We start from the raw sequence: 18,392 nt of genomic DNA on the forward strand, positions 1-18,392 counted from the left end.
TATATATATATATTAATATGTATACACACACACACATATATAAAAAAATAAAGCAATGGTATGTTAGGCTTTGCAAGGAATACGTTCCCAAGGGTTTAATTACCAATGAATATAAGGTCTGGGTCTTGTTCTATTTTTATAAGCCATGTAAATCATGCTTGTACGACTCAATACTAAACAACTGAGCTGTAACTTCTGCACCGTATAGTTTTCCTTAGACATGCAAATTCCATTCATTACCCAAACTGAGGAGAGAGGGATTAGACACACTAACTGCCACACTATTCCAGCCAGATCTGCAGGACTTCAATAAGCAGGGCCTGTCCACTATTTCTTTAGGATCTTTTGTAGGTGGGCATGACAATCTATATTCTCATAAAGTCTCCCAGCTTCTAAGAGCAAGTATCTCTGGAAGCTGCCCCAAAGGAGCCCTAGCCTTATTTATGTGTCCCTCTAGAGACTGGCACATGCTTTGCACACAGTAGGTGCTTAATGGATGCTTGCAGAGTAAAGGAGTTGCCCTTTGGATATCAATTGTGAATAACTAGACAATTGTGATCCAAACTCACTTACCTCTTTTTGTCCAGTCATTTGCAGAAAATGGCAAAATTCATCTTGAATTGAAAGAAATTTGGTTCTTCCCATCCCTTCAGAATCCTTAAGATGAGCCATGCTCTCTTGAAAATACTGCTCAGCTACATCTGAAGAAAAGCATTTATTATAACTTTGAAAACTGCTCACAGATTTGAAATGGAAACAGAATAAATATACTGTTAGCAGTGTTGAGCTATTTGGAAAGAGGTATTGGGACAAGAAAAAACAGTTAAGACTGTCCTTTGCCCATTAATCTGCCTGTTTCATTAGAAAGGATTTAGGTCTTGAAGGATACCGTAATTTACTTTCTTTAATTTTCATACATCTAGCTTTCCCAGTGATACATAAAGAAAAGTTACTGCAAAAGAAGAAACTATGGCCCACATCTGAACACACTGGTAAGTTTTCAGGTTGATCAACCACTAATTCTTCCTATAACTTTAGTTATAGGGTAACTATGACTTTACTGAGGGTAGGACTCTGAAAGTTCACTTATTTTGATGGATTTGGAGTATAATCTTGGTACATATTTCTAAAACATGAAAAATCTGGAAAATATTGCTGACATGCCGCTGAGGGAAGAAATCATTCAAAACCCCAATCATTCCAAATACTTCAACATACTGGTTATAATATAACACAAATATTTTTAAATGCATGCCAATCTTGAATGCAAGAAAAAGAAAACCTCAGGTATGGAAAATGACGAGAGAACTAAAAGCCAGAGAAGTGAGCGGGAGCTGAGGTTGAATGGCCCGTGAGCATATTAGAAAAAAGGTTCATCTACTAGTACTGGGGTTTTCTAAGCCTGAGCAGGACTAGGGATGAAGCCTGAGGCTCATTTGCGGTGGAAAGCTGAATAGGACTCCCTGCAAAAAGCTGGTGTGGCCAGCAGAATTCTAAGGTGACCCGTGGCCCTTGCCTTTGTGTAGTCCCTCCCCTGTGGTTATGGATGGAACTTGTGAGTATGAAGATATAGTTCTCCTGAGATGAGCTTATGTTATAGGGTACAGCTGACTTGAAGAAAACGAGATTATGGCCGGGGGTGGTGGCTCACACCTGTAATCCCAGCACTTTGGGAGGCCAAGGTGGGAGGATCGCTTGAGCCTGGAAGCTCAAGACCAGCTTGGTCAACATGGCGAAACAAAAAATAAACAATACAAAAAAAAAATTAGCCAGATGTGATGATGTGCACCTGTTGTCCCAGCTACTTGGGAGGCTGAAGTGGGAGGACTGTTTGAGCCCAGGAGGTTGAGGCTTCAGTGAGCTGTGATCATACCACTGTATTCCAGCCTGGGTAACAGAGCCAAGACCCTGTCTCAAAAAACAAACAAAAAAACAAACAAACAAAACAACAACAACAAAAAACAAAACCAGAAAGATTATCCCCTGGGCCAGACTTAATCACAAGAGCCCTTTAAAAGCAGAGTTTTCTCTGGCTGGTAGCAGAAAAGGAAGTCATATTTATGGAAAGCATGACAGAGATTTGATGAGAAGGATTTTGCCTGCTGCTGAGATGGAGAGGGATATAGTGGAAGGACCTGAGCAAGAGTAGCCTACGGGAGCTGAGAGGGGTCACTGGCCACCAGCTCTCCAGAAAACAGGGACTTCAGTCCTACAGCTGCAAGGAACTGAACTGTGCTCATAACAGGAACGAGCTTCAGAAAGCACCCCAACCTCCAGTTGAGAGTGGAGCTGGCCAACAATGCAATTTCAGTCTGAGCAGAGAAGCACGCCTTACCACACCAGACTTCTAACCTACAGAACTGCAAGGTAATAAATGGGTGAGTAAACAAATTTGTTATGCAGGAAATAAAATGAATACAGCCAGTGCTATAGTCTGAATATTTATGTCCCCCTCAAATTCATGTGTTGAAATCTAACCCCCATGGTGATGATATTCAGAGGCAGGGCCTTTCAGAGGTAATTAAGTCATGAGGATGGCACCCTCATGAATGGGATTAGTGTCCTTATAAAATACACCATCAGAGAGTTTCCTCACTCCTTCCACCCTGTGAGGACACAGTGAAAAGATAGCTGTCTATGAACCAGGAAGCAGGTCAGGCACCAAATCTACCAGAGCCTTGATCTGGGACTTTCCAGACTTCAGAACTGTGAGAAATACACTTCTGTGGTTTATAAGCCACTTAGTCTATGGTGTTTTGTTACAGCTTCCCAAACACTAAGACAGCCAGGAATCTCTAAAATGAAGATAAGAACAATTGCACTGGTTCCAGGTGTGGAATTAAGGGTGTCTATCCAGAGGTTCTGACTAGAAAAAGAATACCTGAAATAAGCATATATGTAGTCTGAATGTGTACCACCTACTTGGTCTAGAAATCCTGAACCAAGAAACCAGCACAGAAACTAGTCTGAAACTGGAAAAATCACAGGGCTCTAGCACAGGGGTTGGCAAACTTATTCTGTAAAGGACAGGATGGTAAATATTTTAGGCTTTGCAGGCTGTATGATCTCCATTGTTGCTATTCAACTCTGCTGTTGTAGCATGAAAGCAGCCGTAGACAATACATAAATGAATGAGCATAACCATGTTCCAATAAAACTTTATTTACAAAAACAGGTGGTGAGCAAATTTGGCCCATGTGCATAAGTTTACTGCCCCTACCCTACAAGAGGAAAATGCGAAGGCTTCCTCCCCGAAGAGACGTGGGACTCCCACAGAAGCACCTGTTGAAGATAGCTTCATGGTGACACACGACAAGCACATACAGTCTGTTGGGGAAGATTATGACCCGTATGTACAGTGGTCTACTTGACATTTCCACTTGGAAATATCATATTTATTATGGAGCACTGTACAAACCATTATCTTTTGCTTTTAGAAATTTCCTCAATATTTGGTTATTCCCTTCTATCATTTCTAGTTTTGCATTTGTACTTCCTCTCTGTTTTCTTGATTAGGCCAGCTAGTGTTTTATCTGTTTCATTATCTTTTCCAATGAATTGATTTGGATTTATTTTTCTCATTCTGTGACGGTAATGCCAGGTGCTTCCCAAGTGGCCTCCATGATCTTCAGGTACAGCTCTCTAGAACACACGAGGATCAAAAATCCAATCAGCCCCTGTAAAGTGTGCTGCTTCTTGGAGGCAGCAGGGTGAATGGGAAAGAGAGCAGGCTCTGGGCTTGCGTTATCTAGGCCCAGGTTCTGGCTCTGCCCCTTACAGCTGTGTGCCTTGCTGTGTTCCCCATCTGGAAAAGGGGACCATTATATTAATAACTCCCTTATAAGGAGATATAAGGAGTAAACAGATTAATGCATATGAATAAATGATAACAGGACTGACATACAGTTGGTGCTCAGTAAATGTTGACGATTTTAATTTTAGGGACAGTTTTGATAATTGTGGCTATGGGTCCCCATACTAGGCTGAAATAGCAGGCAGACTGGAAGCAACAAGTGACAGAAATGGACATTGAGAGGACAGAAATGGACATTGAGAGGACAGAAACATGAAAACACACAGAGCAATCAAAAGACACAGAAGTCTAGCATCCTTTGCAGATAAACAGCCCTGTACACCTCAAGAGCTCTGAGAACATGCCTGAAATTCACAATGAGAATCCTGGGTCTTAAGAAATGATCTAATTACATTCCATAGGATCTGTGTTAGAAAGGAGAGACGTAAACACTTTGGAAATATGTCTACCAAATCTAGTCAACCTAAAGAAAGCTTAGGTCTGAAACAAGTTATGTTCATCTGCATGATTTACTCCATGTAGATTCTAGGCAGTTGCCAGACAGGAGCAGGAATTGCACTCAGTGCCAGCTGGCCCTGGCGTCTGCAGTTAGGCAGAAATCAATTGAACTGGATTCTTGTAACCCTCTCTTTCAATGGGGCCTGTCCCCAGCCAGACCAGCAGATGCATTTCTGAAGCACTCCTCAGAAGGTTTTGTCTTGGTGGGAGAAAATCTACCACATGGAAAATGTTACCTCTCTTCCTCATAGCTGACCCATGCGAGAAAACATTGCAGATTTAATGTGCAAATTGAGTATTAACTTTGGCTACTTTGATAATCTAATGTCAGCAAATGTTGAGGATGAAGTGGCATTAATTTTATTGATTATAAAAGCATTACAGAGATGAACATTCATGTCTAAAATGAATGAAGATAGTCAGGAGTGGAGTACTCTTTCGTTATTTTAATTTTCTGGCTGATTGGGAGTTAACTAAAGAAGGTAGCTGAGCAATTCTTTTTAAAAGTAAAGGTCTTTCCGCATCTCAGCCTTGTCCCTAAAGATGGGCCCTTACTGTGCTTATGGTGAAGACCTGCAGATGTATAAGGCATGGGGCAATTCGTGCACTGAGTTTCAGACTCCGGGCTTTGGCTGAAGCAGCATTGCCATGCTCAGGGAAAGGCAGAGGCCAAAAGGGCTAGGGAGCATTTCCCTGCCCTCTCCTGGGGTAGGAGCCGATCTCCCTGGCACGGGTGGACACAGCCGCACCTCACATCTTTCTAGTCCTTTTCTTTGTAATGTTCTCCCACCTCCCAGGATTCCTTCCCCTAACTGCCCTGAAAAGCACCCTGTTTGGGCTGGTCCTCTCAACCCGAGAATGGCATGCTCCTTTCCCTCAGTGCCGCTCAGCTCACAGAGAAGCTTTGAGGGAGGATGCTGCAGGGTTCAGTTCCAACTAATGTGCAGATGGCTCCTAACCTCAGACTTAGGGACGCCCAGTCATATTTTCCAAAGAGGATGCTTGTTAGTGTACGTGGACCTCCGGAAGAGGGAATGGGTGCAAGGGAGGAAGGAAGGGAGAAGAGTGCGGAAGGAGTGTATTCCTTACATGAAGGCAACGCGGCTATCAAAGTGACAGAAGGCCAGGCGTTGTGGTGGGCAGATGGAGATGGGCCCTGCCTGGGAATCTGCCCTCTGGGAGCAGCCTCCTCAAGTCGCTGCTCTCTTTCTTCCTTTAAGTCCTTGACTTCTCTAAGGTTTTGTGCTTTTCCCACTTTTGTTCCTGGTAGGTCTCTAGTCACAGGGGGATAAGGCCAGATAGAGGGTTCCCAGACGGATGTTGTCACATGCAAGCCAGCCACACATCAGGCATCTGTGAACTCAGGTTAGGACCCCTGTATATTAGAATGGCCTAGAGCTTAGGAACAGAGGAAGGTCTAGTGTGTCCACGTGTGCACCTTCCCTGTCTATAGATTTCAAACCACTTTTATCTTTATCTAGGATACAAGAAAGCTCCTTTATTGCAAGATCCTGACTTATTTCCCCCAACCCCCTCACCTCCAAATTAACTTTGAGAACTAAATCCACATGAGCAGCCTTTGATGGGAGGGCAAATTGAGTCCTATTACTATGGCAAAGGGGTCACTTCCTGAGAAGCAGTTTATTCTCCTGGCAATGGACATCCCAGTCTATCTCCACCTGGGACAAGTGACAACTGGATTTCCAGAAGGACAGGAAGTCATAGCCCCTTCAAGTGGCTGCTGCCTCCCGGCCTGAACCTTGTGCCCTGAAACAGGGTGTGGGTTCACAAAGAGCCAGCAGTTTCAGCACTCTCACACAAGGCCATCCCTACCTTTGAAAACCACTTCTAGAATCCTCTGCAATCTGATGCCGAAGGCCTGGGCAGAAGCTGAGGTCATTTTCTAAAACACAGGAGCATGACTTAGCTTGTAAATCTGAGCCCTAATGGCACAGGTGTTCCAAGGCCACGAATCTTCTATTTTCACTCTAACAGAATGTTTAGGTTGTCTGTGAGTTAGAGCAGGGAGAAGGTGTGGCTCGGTGAGCAGGGTGGTTTGATGTCTCTCCAGACGGCTCTATCTGAGGACTTGGAGCCACGTCATTCCAAAAGACCCTGAAAGATTCTGTGTAGAGATGTTGGTATACAGGCAAAAGAAAACAAGGCTTCATCCCAAGAGCAAGAGGAATGCAGGACTGCAATGTGGCCCACTGGAGGGAAGGTCAGGAGGCTTTTAATTAAAATAAATTCCAGTAACCCTGCATTCATTTTCCTGTGGCTGTCCTAAGGCAGGAGTTGGAACAGTAAGGACAGCTTTCATTAAGAGGGAGGCCTCTCTACAATGTGACGATTGTCTTTTGTAGCAGTCTTAGGAAATAGTCCCTACTCTGTACCAACCGCAAAGGACCCCAGGGAGTTTAAAAATGGAAAGTCCCAAATCATAGCCTGGCGCTAACCTGGAGGAGCTTCCTCACCCAGGAAACACATTGAAGCTACTTAGACCCTGCTGGGGGCTGCTGTTCGAGTCTGCTAGCTTGTGGAGGCCACACGGGAAGCCTGAGAACACATAAAGCCCGGAAGAGACTCCTTCCTCACCCCAGAGCCTTCAGTGGTCCTCACAGGAGACCCTCTTCATGAGGAACACTTTCACAGTGCCATAGACAGGGGCCTGTGACATGGCTTCAGGGAGTGGCAGGGCTGTTGCTCACTAGCTGTGTGATACAAGGAAGTCCGTGGCCATCTCTAGGGACAGGTGTGCATCCATAAAGTGAAGTGATCCAATGGCAGCAGACAAGGTGAGGCTCGCAAGGTATAAATATGCAGAGTGCCCACACAGGGCCTGGTCGCCACTGGGATCTGCCTGCCTTAAGTGTCCTCGCCACCAGGAAAGTGACCAGCCCCCCTCCATCACCACAACTTGGGGCCATCATGTAGTGAAGGCTTCCAGCAACCTCAAGTTCCTGTTACTTGTCTTGGTGATGTAGATGCGTTTTCCATAAGCTGCCTTAAAAATCCTTTTTGAAGCCAAGTCGGGGTGTAAGTTACATAGGCTTCTCTAAGAAGTTCTGAACGCAAATTACAAACCAGCTCAGAAGTGAAAAACCCGAACCTCATGAACGTGGTCATCATGCTGCTCATGCACTTCAGCCTCCCCAGGAAAGAAATGAAGACAGGCTTTGCTCTCAGACACAATGAAGGGACAGCAGTTGGTGAGCAAGCTTGATGAGGTTTCAGCTCTGCCCCAGCTAGAGGGGTCAACGCACAAACTTGGGTGGGGAACACGCCTCCTCTCCTCCTCCTCCACTGGCCCCAAGGGCTGCCAACCCCTGCAGCCCCTACCTGCCTCTCCTTTAGGGCTGCTCAGAGCCCTGCACCCTCAGCAGGGTGAGGTGGGGATGGGACAACTCCCTCTCTGGGTCTGGAGTGTGGTAAGTGGGTAGCACCTGGGTTCCATTCTAGGCCTTGCTTGGCCTCTAACTTGCTGAGTGACCCTGGACCCCAATCCCCTAGATGTGACTACTCTAGGGTGACTTCCAGAAGTTTCTGAGAAGGGATCCTCCTAATGCTGGTGAAAACAGAGTATGGGGCATCTCTTTCCTTCTCTGGGCCTCAGCCTCACTCCACTGCACCCTCACTTCCCCTTTCTCCCTCACTCCCTGTGGGGCACAGAGCAGGGATGGATGCCACATGTGCTGCTTGGGGAGCTCAAAGGCAAGGCCAAACTCAGGCTGGTTGGGCATTTTGTAAAAAAAAATGGGCCCTGAGAAGGGACAGAGGAAGGCTCTCTCAGAGCGCACAGGGGCCTAGGGGAGTGGGAAGTCTGAAGGGAGACAGGCAGCTGGGGCGTGGCCAGCCATGGCTTACTCTCACTTGACTGTACCACCAGGCCCCGCTTGGAAGCTGAGGTTGGAGGCATCATGAGAGAGGTAGCAGGGACAGCTAAGAAGGGCATGGGAAGGTAAAGGACACCTCACTGTGGCTGTTCCCAGGTGTCCATGTCACCTGTCAGGGGCCCACAAGACCTAGGGCCCGTGTACACCAGGGGTGCCTGATTTCTGGTCTCTCTGGAACACACGGGGCCCAAGGAGCATCAGTAACCCAGTGAGCAGGGAGTGGGGAGGGTGGGCAAGCTGAAAAGGCAGGCCACAGGGGGAAGAGTTGAGAAAAGGGAGGGTCGTGTAAGGTAAAAAAGAGGAGACCTGGGTGAGATGCAGTGTCCAGCTTCCGATACTGACATTTTTCCAGTCTACTGTGTAAAATGTGGCTAGAGGATAGGACCAGTGGGGGCGGGGGAGATATACATATTCGTGCATAGGAAATTTTATCTTAGGAATCCACTTAGTCAGCCCCTGCTCCCTAAGCTCTAACCGGACAGAGCCCATTCCATCTGCTGTCACTGAACGCTGCAGAACTCCCCGGCCTGCAAGAGCCCAGGCCGCAGATGGGGCTACTTCCAAACAAGGCCGCCTGCACTCAGCAGGCTCTGCCCTCTCAAAGGCTGAAATGTTCTTGGCTTTGAACCATTTCATTTTAATATTCTTTAGGAGATGAGTTATAAACACAAAGCCAATGCCCTGAACACTTAGCAGGGCTGGGAAAGCTGTGAATACCAAGTTTGTCTATGCTGCTCTGGGAAGCTGGCCAGGCTCAGGTTAGTGACATTCCAGGAGCCTGAATTGGGAATCTTTGTGCAATCACAAGCCTTCGTGACTTCTTGGGCAGTTTTGTCTGCATAAGGAATACAGGGAAGGCACAGAGCAAAGGGATCAGCTTGTGCGTCGAGACTGAAACACTTGCTTCTTGGCCAGTGGCGTTTTGTTAGAGGGCAATGCCTTCAATGGGCATTTCGCACGCAAGCAGGCAGGCTACAGAGAATCCTCAAAGGAGAAATTTTTCTCATTAATAATTATTTTCTTCAAAAATCAAAACCAAAACCAACCCCCGAAAAGTCTTTGTACCCCGTACAAACAGGTTTAAGCACAGGAGAGCAGAGCTAAGATTCCCCCTTGGTGCTGGGTGGAATGTGCAGATTTGCTCCTGGGATCCAGCCAGGACTTCTGAATTAGAAGTGACCAACGTCCAGGTCAGAAAGTCCTATGCTGTTGAGAGCTGTGAGGGATTTGGTTGCCCCTTAGTTGTTACACAAAGATACGTTGCAAATTGCCCTCTCTTATTTCTCCCTGGTGGAGGCAGCAGAGGCCTGGAGAAACCTAGGCCGCAGTAGATTTCTTTCATTCCTACTGTGGGGGCATTGGCCACGTGAGGGGACAGCAGAGAGGTAACATAAAAGACACTGGGAATGTACCCACCTGTGCTCCTGCTGCAGCCCCTGGCTGGGTGGTGCCTGTTGCATTTCTGCTTCTAGAGGGAAGCTGATTCCCCACACGTGCAACACGTGCTGGCCTGGGGAGCTCTTTTCCAGCCCTTCCCACATTTGCCACTGTGGGCACAAGGATTTCAATGGCAGCAGTTTTTAAACTATGTTCATGGGGTAGGAATAGTTTGAGGGTTCTTCTTGCTTTTATTGTTCCTGATGTGCCCATTTAGGTGATTCGTTTGAGGCCTTAGGGGCAAAGGTTTGTGCTCCTTTTTGCACCTGTTCCAGGACTTCACGGTGCTGCAGGACACTCAGCATTTATTTCTAGCCCACTGCTTCTCTGCTCTGGCTCTTCACTTAGCATTTACTCACCTTTAAGGCCTCAGTAAGCTTTTTTCCTAATAGCATCAGGGTGATAAACAGTTCAAGTGTCTTCTGGTTGATAGGTGCTGAATCTGACAAGGGCCTGCCTAGGAGCACCATACAGACTGATGGGGACTTGGTCCTTTTGGGGTAGAACAATGAGTAGACACAGATTCACTAGGTCCCACTCAATTCATACCTGCAGTGAGTACACTGAGCACTGGGTCAAGTGCTGGAAACCAGAATCCCTCTAGGCAAAAAGATGGTCTTTTGGCCTTAGCCTCCTCTCTGTTTGGTTTGGTATTCATTCAGGAATGGACCCACCTCCCCTTACTCTGCCAGTTTACGCCCCCAAGGAAAACAGGAAAGATCTGACAGCAACCTGTCACTTGCTTTCCAGGTCAAAAGTCACGGATCCAGCCTTCGCACTTGTTTTGACTTACTCAGAGCCTTAAACATATTTCAGTTAGTTACCATCAGTTAAAAATTGGGCTGGGTCTGTGGTGGCTCATGCCTGTTATCCCAGAGTTTTGGGAAGCCAAGATGGGAGGGTAGCCTAGGGCCAGGAGTTCAAGACCATCCTTGGCAAGACTCTGTCTCTAAAAAAGAATTTTTTAAATTAGCTGGGTGCAAGCAGTGTGTGCCTGTAGTCCCACCTACTTCGGAGGCTGAGGCAGGAAGACCACTTGAGCCCAGGAGTCTGAGGCTGCAGTGGGCTATAAGTGCGCCACTGCACTCCAGCCTGGGTGACAGAGTGAGACCCTGTCTCTAAAAAAATAAAAAATAATTTTAAAAAAATTGAAGATTCTCCAATAAAACTCCAAATTTCTACCTTCTCTTAAAAAAGGAGCTCTGCCAATATAAGCCTCCCTTCCACATGGCTGCCAGGGGCTGAAGCTTAAGTAGCAGGTATGGGTTTTAGTTTGCCACAATCCTCACCACTCTGTTTCGTCTCTCTCATACTACAGCCATCAGTTAGCTGCCATTTATAACTATGCTTGCTGCTGCTGCTGGTTTCTGATAACCACCTGCTTCACTCACATTGCTTGCTTGGTTCCTGTAGACATTTAGATTTGTGACTTGCTATTCTAGGAGTTTCCATCAAACATGTATTTTAAGTGTTTTATTAATAGGTATGGAATAGAAAGTACTTTCCTCCTATTACATGAATTTTAGGCACCAACAAGCAAACCTGATGGTTAGTGTGGAATGTTCTAGGGAGCAGGGATAAGAAAGGTCACCTGTCTCCTCTCTCCATCCTTACACAGGCTCCTCCAGATCTAAAAAGGTGCTTCAAGCTCTAGCAGGCCAGAATGAGAGATCTGCAAGGTGTGATGGACAGATGGATAAATGCCAATGCCCCCTTCATCAGTTCCTCTGTGGACTGAAGCTCCCTGCCTGGCCCATGGATCTTTTCGGACCAGGCTGTTCATTGAAGCTTTCCCTTCACCTTCTCCCATGTGCTGGCCTCATTTTAGCCTGACTTCTGCTTCCTGAATCAACCCCATGCCTTCCAGATGTTGATTTTATGCTTTTGAGCACAGTGGACCTTATTTTATTCAGTATGTAATTATTTTTATCTGATATCTTGGAATACACCCCTAGATCTTCTTTATGAATTGTACTCTATTTCTGAATATTATGACCAAAAAAAAAATCATTAGTACTATGTGTTTTCTGCCAATGGGGGCACATTGTATGCTCTGTATGCTCTGTACGTGGATTAAATAATTCCTGAAGCTTGATGCTCTACCTATTATGCGGGGATAAGAAAAAACATAAGAAAAAGCCATAAATGGCAACTTCCTTTTGGAATCCTGAAGCCGTGTAAGTTCATCCTGATGGAAAGTTCAGCGCTGACAGTGCCTGGAGGCCGGCTGGCCCAGAGGCCAGAGCTGTTGCCACAACAATCTTTAAAAATAGATCACCTTTGAAAGCAGAGCAGATTTCCCATAAGCCCAGTACAGATGCTCTGGGGCTCTTAACAGCTAACATTTGGATAGAGATTAGCTGTATTTAAGAATAACAGACTAGAAGAAGGCTAGAAGGGGAGAGAAACCAAAGGACTCCGAGGAAAGCAGCAGAGTAGCATAGGGGCAGATGATGAGATAAAACAAGGAAGGCTCTGTGGCGGGCCTGTGTCGCGGCTCTGTCCACCTGTTAACCCATCTAGAAGGCAGCTCGTTTATAGACCCAGGTGCCTGTGAGACAGGAAGAGAAAAGGATTCTTCTCACCATGGTGCTCGTGTTTCCCTGAAGCGACAGCAGCGTGGGCGACGATGTGTGCCGAGTCTGCTGCCTCCACTTGAGAGGGGCTTCTACTCAGGATGATGAGATGTGCCTGTCACCACAGAAAGAAGAAACATGTTGTTTACATACTTGGCAGCAGCAGCAGGGAAATAACTGTCCTTGCAGAGATAAGCAGAGAGCCAAGGAACTTTCCAGCAAGCTAGAAGAAATGATTTATGTGGAAGTGAAATCAACTCGCAGGAAAGCTGGATTTTAAAAGGTCTGAGTAGTGGAGGGAACACTGGACAATGAATCCAGATGGCTCAATGCTATGGCCAGGGCCTGTCACTAAGCAAATCATTAAACGTCTATGATCCTTTGAGTCCAGTGTCAGCAAAGGAAGGGGGAGTTACAAGAAGTAAAGAGATGAATAGAAGGTGTCGATGCTGTGCAGAGACAGTGGGCAAGCCCAGTGCCCTGCCTACCAGCCAGCCCCAAAAGTGGGACCTACTGGTGGGTGTCAGCAGTCTCTCCACAGATATACAGACCCCTCCTTTGTGCCTGTGCCACCAAGCCCATTTGCCTGCACCCTCTACAAACTTGCTCAGGGGAGCTGCCCAAGCACAGAAAGCAGCTCAGTTCCTTGAAAATAAAGTCCACTAAAATGTTTTTGCCCAGGCGCGGTGGCTCATGTCTGTAATCCCAGCACTTTGGGAGGCCAAGGCAGGCGGATCACTTGAGGTCAGGAGTTCAAGACCAGCCTGGCCAACATGGTGAAACCTTATCTCTACTAAAAATATAAAAATTAGCCGGGTATGGTGGTGCACGCCTATAGTCCCAGCTATTTGGAAGGCTGAGGCACAAGAACAGCTTGAACCTGGGAGGTGGAGGTTGCAGTGAGCTGAGATTGCACCACTGCACTCCAGCCTGGGTGACAGAGACTCTGTCTCAAAAAATAAAAGTTTTTAAACAACAAACAAAAAACTATGATCCTATGAACATAAAATCACAGTAGTCCTTTCAAATAACATGCAAAATACATGCTTTCAAATAAAAAGTAACTACTCAACTCCCTGTCAGCATTTGGAGTTTTAAAATACTATTAGTAACATGTTTACATTCATTCATACTTAGGATCGCCTACTATAGGAGAGGCATGGGCTAGAAAGTGTGGGCAGTACAAAAAATAAAATATGGTGAAGTAAGATAATACACTAATGTGAGTCAGTAGGTAGGTAGTTCACAATTAATTGCCAAAAGAGTGACAGAATACTAAAATGCCATGAGTAGGCCAGGCATGGTGGCTCACAACTGTACTCCCAGCAATTTGGGGGACTGAGGCTGGAGATTGCTAGAGCTCAGGAGTTCAAGATGAGCCTGGGCAACATGGTGAAACCCTGTCTCTACAACAAATACAAAAATTAGCCGGGCATGGTGGCATATGCCTGCAGTCCCAGCTACTCGGGAGGGCTAAAGCGGGTGAATTGCTTTGAGCCCGGGAGGTTGAGGCTGCAATGAGTTATGATTATGCCACTGCACTTCAGCCTGGGTGACAGAGCAAGACCCTGTCACACACAAAGACACACAAAAAGATAAAAAAGGAAAATACTAGATTGGGATAGGCAAAACACACTAGCAATTCATAAGATGTAAGCTGCACTTCAATTCTTTTTTATTTGTGATACCAATTTTAATTTTCTTGATAATTGTTATCTTCATTTTATACATGAGAAAACTAAGATTGCTGAATGGGTGATTATGATATCTCACAGCTAATAAGAGATAGAGATAAGAGTCTGACCCTGATCCTCTAACTTCAAATTCTGCTATCTCTATCATGTCCTGAGTGCTGCCATTCCCCCCACCCTAGCCAGTGGTGGGAGACATCACTAATTGATGCCAGCACACTCCTCAGGGAACCCCGATTCAGTCCTCAGGAGCTGTGATTCATCCATGGCAGCTGGCACAGGAGATCAAGTCATCCCAGTTGAGCATTCTAGTCTGGACCATGCAGTACTTCCTCCTCTTATGACCAGCCGAATGCATTTCTGAGACTATAATCAGGGCGGAGATAGAATCTTTGACTCTAGACTGTCACCTTACTTGTCACATGTTAAAATCTGCTAAGCTACTAGCTCTGGACTTTTTATGATGGGGCTACTCCAAAATAAGATTGCAGGTAATACTTTTTATTGCTGCATTAGAATAGTCAGAATTTCTTATTCATAAGCGCCAACAATATCCTTTGCTTTAAAACGACTTTTCTTATTATAGAATATAAAGAATTGAATATGTGATTTTGGCAACCCCAAATTAGCCACTGTCCTTGATTTGGCATGAAAGGCCCAATCTTAAGCTCTGACTTAAATGTTTTCCAAATAACAGGCACTATGAAATTCAACTTCATGTGTATATAGACAATAGCAGCCACAGGGATAGAGTCAAATTATTGCTTGTGTAGTGTTTGGAGAAAGGAAAAAAGAGGAAATACCCACACCCTCCGAAAAAATACCAAATGCAAATTGAGCCATGTTTACTTTGCTTTTCCCCTACTATCTCTACGATCTGTTATTTGGAGAGAACAATCACTGTGTAATGCCAGAAAAGCTTTAACTCATATGATGCAAAGACATATAGTATTTTAGATTAAAACCAAAACAAGAAAGATTTTATATTTTGTTTCTTCCTATTCAACATTATAAATTTAAGAAAATGTTAATAGATATGTGTCTAACAAAATTATTTTCAAATCAATAATTACATGTTCTGAAAACACTGTAAGTTGTTTTTTTGCCATGGAGACAGAAAGCAAAGTTTTCCAAGAGCAAAATACACACAATATCAAGAAAGTGAGTCAGGCTGGGCATGCTGGCTCATGCCTATAATCTCAGCACCTTGGGAGGCCGAGGCAGGAGGATCACTTGAGCTCAGGAGTTTGAGACTAGCCTGGGCAACATAGTGAGACCCTGTCTGTACTAAAAAATAAAAAAAATTAGCCAGGGGTGGTGGCATACACCTGTAGTCCCAGCTACGCAGGTCGCTGAGGTGGGAAGATCACTTGATCCTGGGAGATCAAGACTGCAGTGAGCCGTGATCGTGTACTGCACTCCAGCTTGGGTGACAAAGCAAGACTCTGTCTCAAAAAATAAAAAAAGAAAGTGGGTCCTGAAAGCTTAAAGGGATCTGAATTTATCACAAAATTTTCATGACTTAAACATTTTTCTACATGAAATGCTAACATAAGCAAACATTTATTATTCATTATTCACTTCAGAAACTCAATCCCTAATGTAATTTATTTGATGTTCATGAAGCTTTTATAAACCATATGCTAGAGGGAAGGGGGTTTGATGGGGGAACACCCAGGATGTCTAAAATGTGCAAAATTAGCATCTCATTTATTCAGTAAAATTCAATTTAATTCCATTTAATTTAATTCAGTCCTATTCAACTTATTTTCATTTTTAAATGCTTTCTACATGCCAGATATTGTGCTAACACTAGGAATTCCCCTAAAAATTAGGCAGGAATTTTAGTTTTAAAGGAGCTCACATGTGAACTACAAAAATGTAGGATAGTTTGTATTTTATGCAGATTTACAGACACTGCCCCTCACTAGGTTTTTGCACCCAGCTAACTGACTTCCTATCTACCCTCACTCTTGTCATCATTTCCCAAGATTTCAGTATGCATGAGATTGGCCTGTACTCAATCAGGCACAGGAAAGAGATGGCACATGTAAACAGGTTAATAGAGGAAAAGAGGTCAATAAAATGATCCCTGGCATGGAGGAAACCCAAGATGAGCACGCTGGCTCCCAAGACAAGGTGCTGGGGGCATTTGCTATAACCAGAAAGAATTGTAGGGAAATGAGCAGTGGGTTTCAGTAGAGACACGGCCTACCTGCAGGGACCTTGAGGGGAGGGGCTGGAGGAATGGATGTTCTGTCTCCATGTCTTCCCTGGTCCAGGCTGTGTATCTCTCAGTCTGAGGGAAAGGGCACTGAGATGGTAATTAAAGGTCAGCCTCTGGGGCACAGAGCAGGGCTGAGAAGGATGCACAGTGTAGCTGAAGGACCATACGGAAATGTCCAGCAAATGACCTAGCCAACACCTTGGCCTCTCAGGTTTCTGACAAACTTACTTTCCTCCTTACTCTCAGGTGCCCAGTCCCTGGGTCACACTCCAGACCTCATCATCGCCCACTCTGTGTTACCACTGGATCCTCCAACTCACAGACCCATTTTGGCTCTTGGGGGGCCCTAGATCTATTGCCTCCATGCACATCTACTCCACCGCCCCCTGACATTCTCACTAGTCATCCAACCCTCCTGCTGTCCTTCCCTTCTTGTCCAGCTTAATGGGCACCGCCCATTGCCTGTGTTGAAAATGCCCTCCACTGATGCATTAATTGAGATGGTAAAAAATGGGGAACCACCTAAATATCTATCAGCAGGGGAATGAACATATTGTGGTTTATTCTACAAGTTCTTGATTGAACTCCATCTACATATGTTAACATGGTTATATTTCAAAAACATACCACTGAGTGAACGAAGCAACTTGTAAAAGGATGCAAACACCATGGCACCATTGATTTTCAAGTTTCTTTTCTGGAGCAGAAGAAGCCAAACAAAACCTTCTGTGGTTCTCAATATACACAGTAGGAAAGAGCAGAACAGCCGCTCTCACAGAAGCAGGTGGAGGGGCCTGGAAGTCTGACTACCTGCTCCCAGCTGGCTGCCCCAGAAGAACCTCCATGGAACATGAGGGCTCAGGGTGACACAGATTGAGAACCACAGCACATGCTGGGCAGTGAGGCTTCCTTAGGGAGTGAGTGCAAAGGACGTTGACAATGCTAGTGTTTAGATTACGCTGTCTTTCCAAACTCAACCATTATTCACAATTTTCAAACAATGCTTCATTTGCTGAGGGAATATAAATACCCTGTTACATGCATCTGAGAGCATTTAAGGACTAGGAATCACAGTTAACAGAATTATAGGCATCCTGCTTGCCTCTCCTGGATTTCTGCAAGAGATCAAGTAATGGGCCTCGCTGGGGCTCCATAGTTTGACCACACTCACTCCTTCTCCTCAGGATTTATTAATCTCCCCAGGGCTTGCATTTCCCCTCATGTCTTTTGTTCTTTTCAGTATCTTATGGTTACATTTATCAACTGTCATCTTGAAGCTGAGGAGGAATGTTTAATATCTCCAAATCCCTTGGGGTGCTGGCATGTTGGACTGGGTTAAAAACAAACAAAAAACTTCTAATATTCCACATTGAACAAGGTCATTAATTAAAAAAAAAAACAAAACTCATCCACAAGACCAAGGACCTCAACCCCTGCCAAGGCACAGAGCAGCTGTTCCATCCTGGTGCCTTGTATGTATGTCTGGGGGAAACCACAGATTCCTCAGTGCCAATCAAGCTGTCGATAGACACAGCCAGAGCTGGCAGGCTTTTATCTAACTGGGACTGTCCCCTTGGATTGGTAAAATGTGTAATATTTCCTAAAGAGAAAGCCTGATGACTAGTGAAAAGGATGAGAGACACTTCTATTTCTGCAGGCAGACCCCATAATCTGAACACTCAACTTCAAACCCTGGAAGGAGTCTGAGTGTGGAATCCCAGCTCTTGGGGATGGGGTGGGTCTTGGGGGTTAGGGAAATATATTTTCCCCCCACTTTGTAATAATTTGGGGTTCAGTGACAGAGCAAAATCTCTCCTACAGCAAAGTAGAGATTAAGTACACAAGAAGATCAAGGTACATTTGTGGACTTAGCCTGAATGTATTTACTCTGGAGATGAGAACACTCAGTGAGGAGACAATAGAAGTCTTCAACTTAGTCACAGCCAGGATCTCTTTGTACAGCTAAGGGTGAGCACTGGAGGGACACAGGGAAGGAGGGAACTAACATCGATTAAGCACCTTCTTCTGCCAGGTGTGGTACTAAATGAATTTTACCACTTACCAGTTCACTCAGTCTCAAAATGACCATTGAAAGTGATGTGAACAGCCCAATTTACAGAAGGGGAAGTTAAGCCTCCAGGAGATGAGGTTGAAGGTCACAGGGTGCATCAGCAGCAGAACAGAGACTCAGACTAAGGCCTGTCATTCCAAACTGCATACTTTTCCAGTCTAACACTTGGTTATTGAGAGGGTAGA

The 18,392-nt window shown here is 45.2% G+C and overlaps 1 protein-coding gene across 40 annotated transcripts in view; it reads right to left on the minus strand.

Moving 5' to 3' along the window:
• TTC23 (tetratricopeptide repeat domain 23) overlaps positions 1–18,392 on the minus strand; it is a 111,160-nt gene that overhangs the window by 25,015 nt on the left and 67,753 nt on the right. For all 40 annotated transcript variants that reach the window (XR_010151541.1, XR_010151553.1, XR_010151540.1 and 37 more), the window contains 2 exons: positions 12,228–12,333; positions 574–701 (listed from right to left, as the gene is read on the minus strand). Coding sequence is in view for 18 of the 40 variants with exons in the window: in XM_054667180.2 (XP_054523155.1) it covers positions 574–701; positions 12,228–12,333 (234 nt within the window). In the remaining 22 variants the exon portion in view is untranslated. The remainder of the gene's footprint in view (positions 1–573; positions 702–12,227; positions 12,334–18,392) is intronic.

This window comes from Pan troglodytes, chromosome 16, assembly GCF_028858775.2.
Source record: "Pan troglodytes isolate AG18354 chromosome 16, NHGRI_mPanTro3-v2.0_pri, whole genome shotgun sequence".
NCBI classification, from domain to species: Eukaryota; Metazoa; Chordata; class Mammalia; order Primates; family Hominidae; genus Pan; species Pan troglodytes.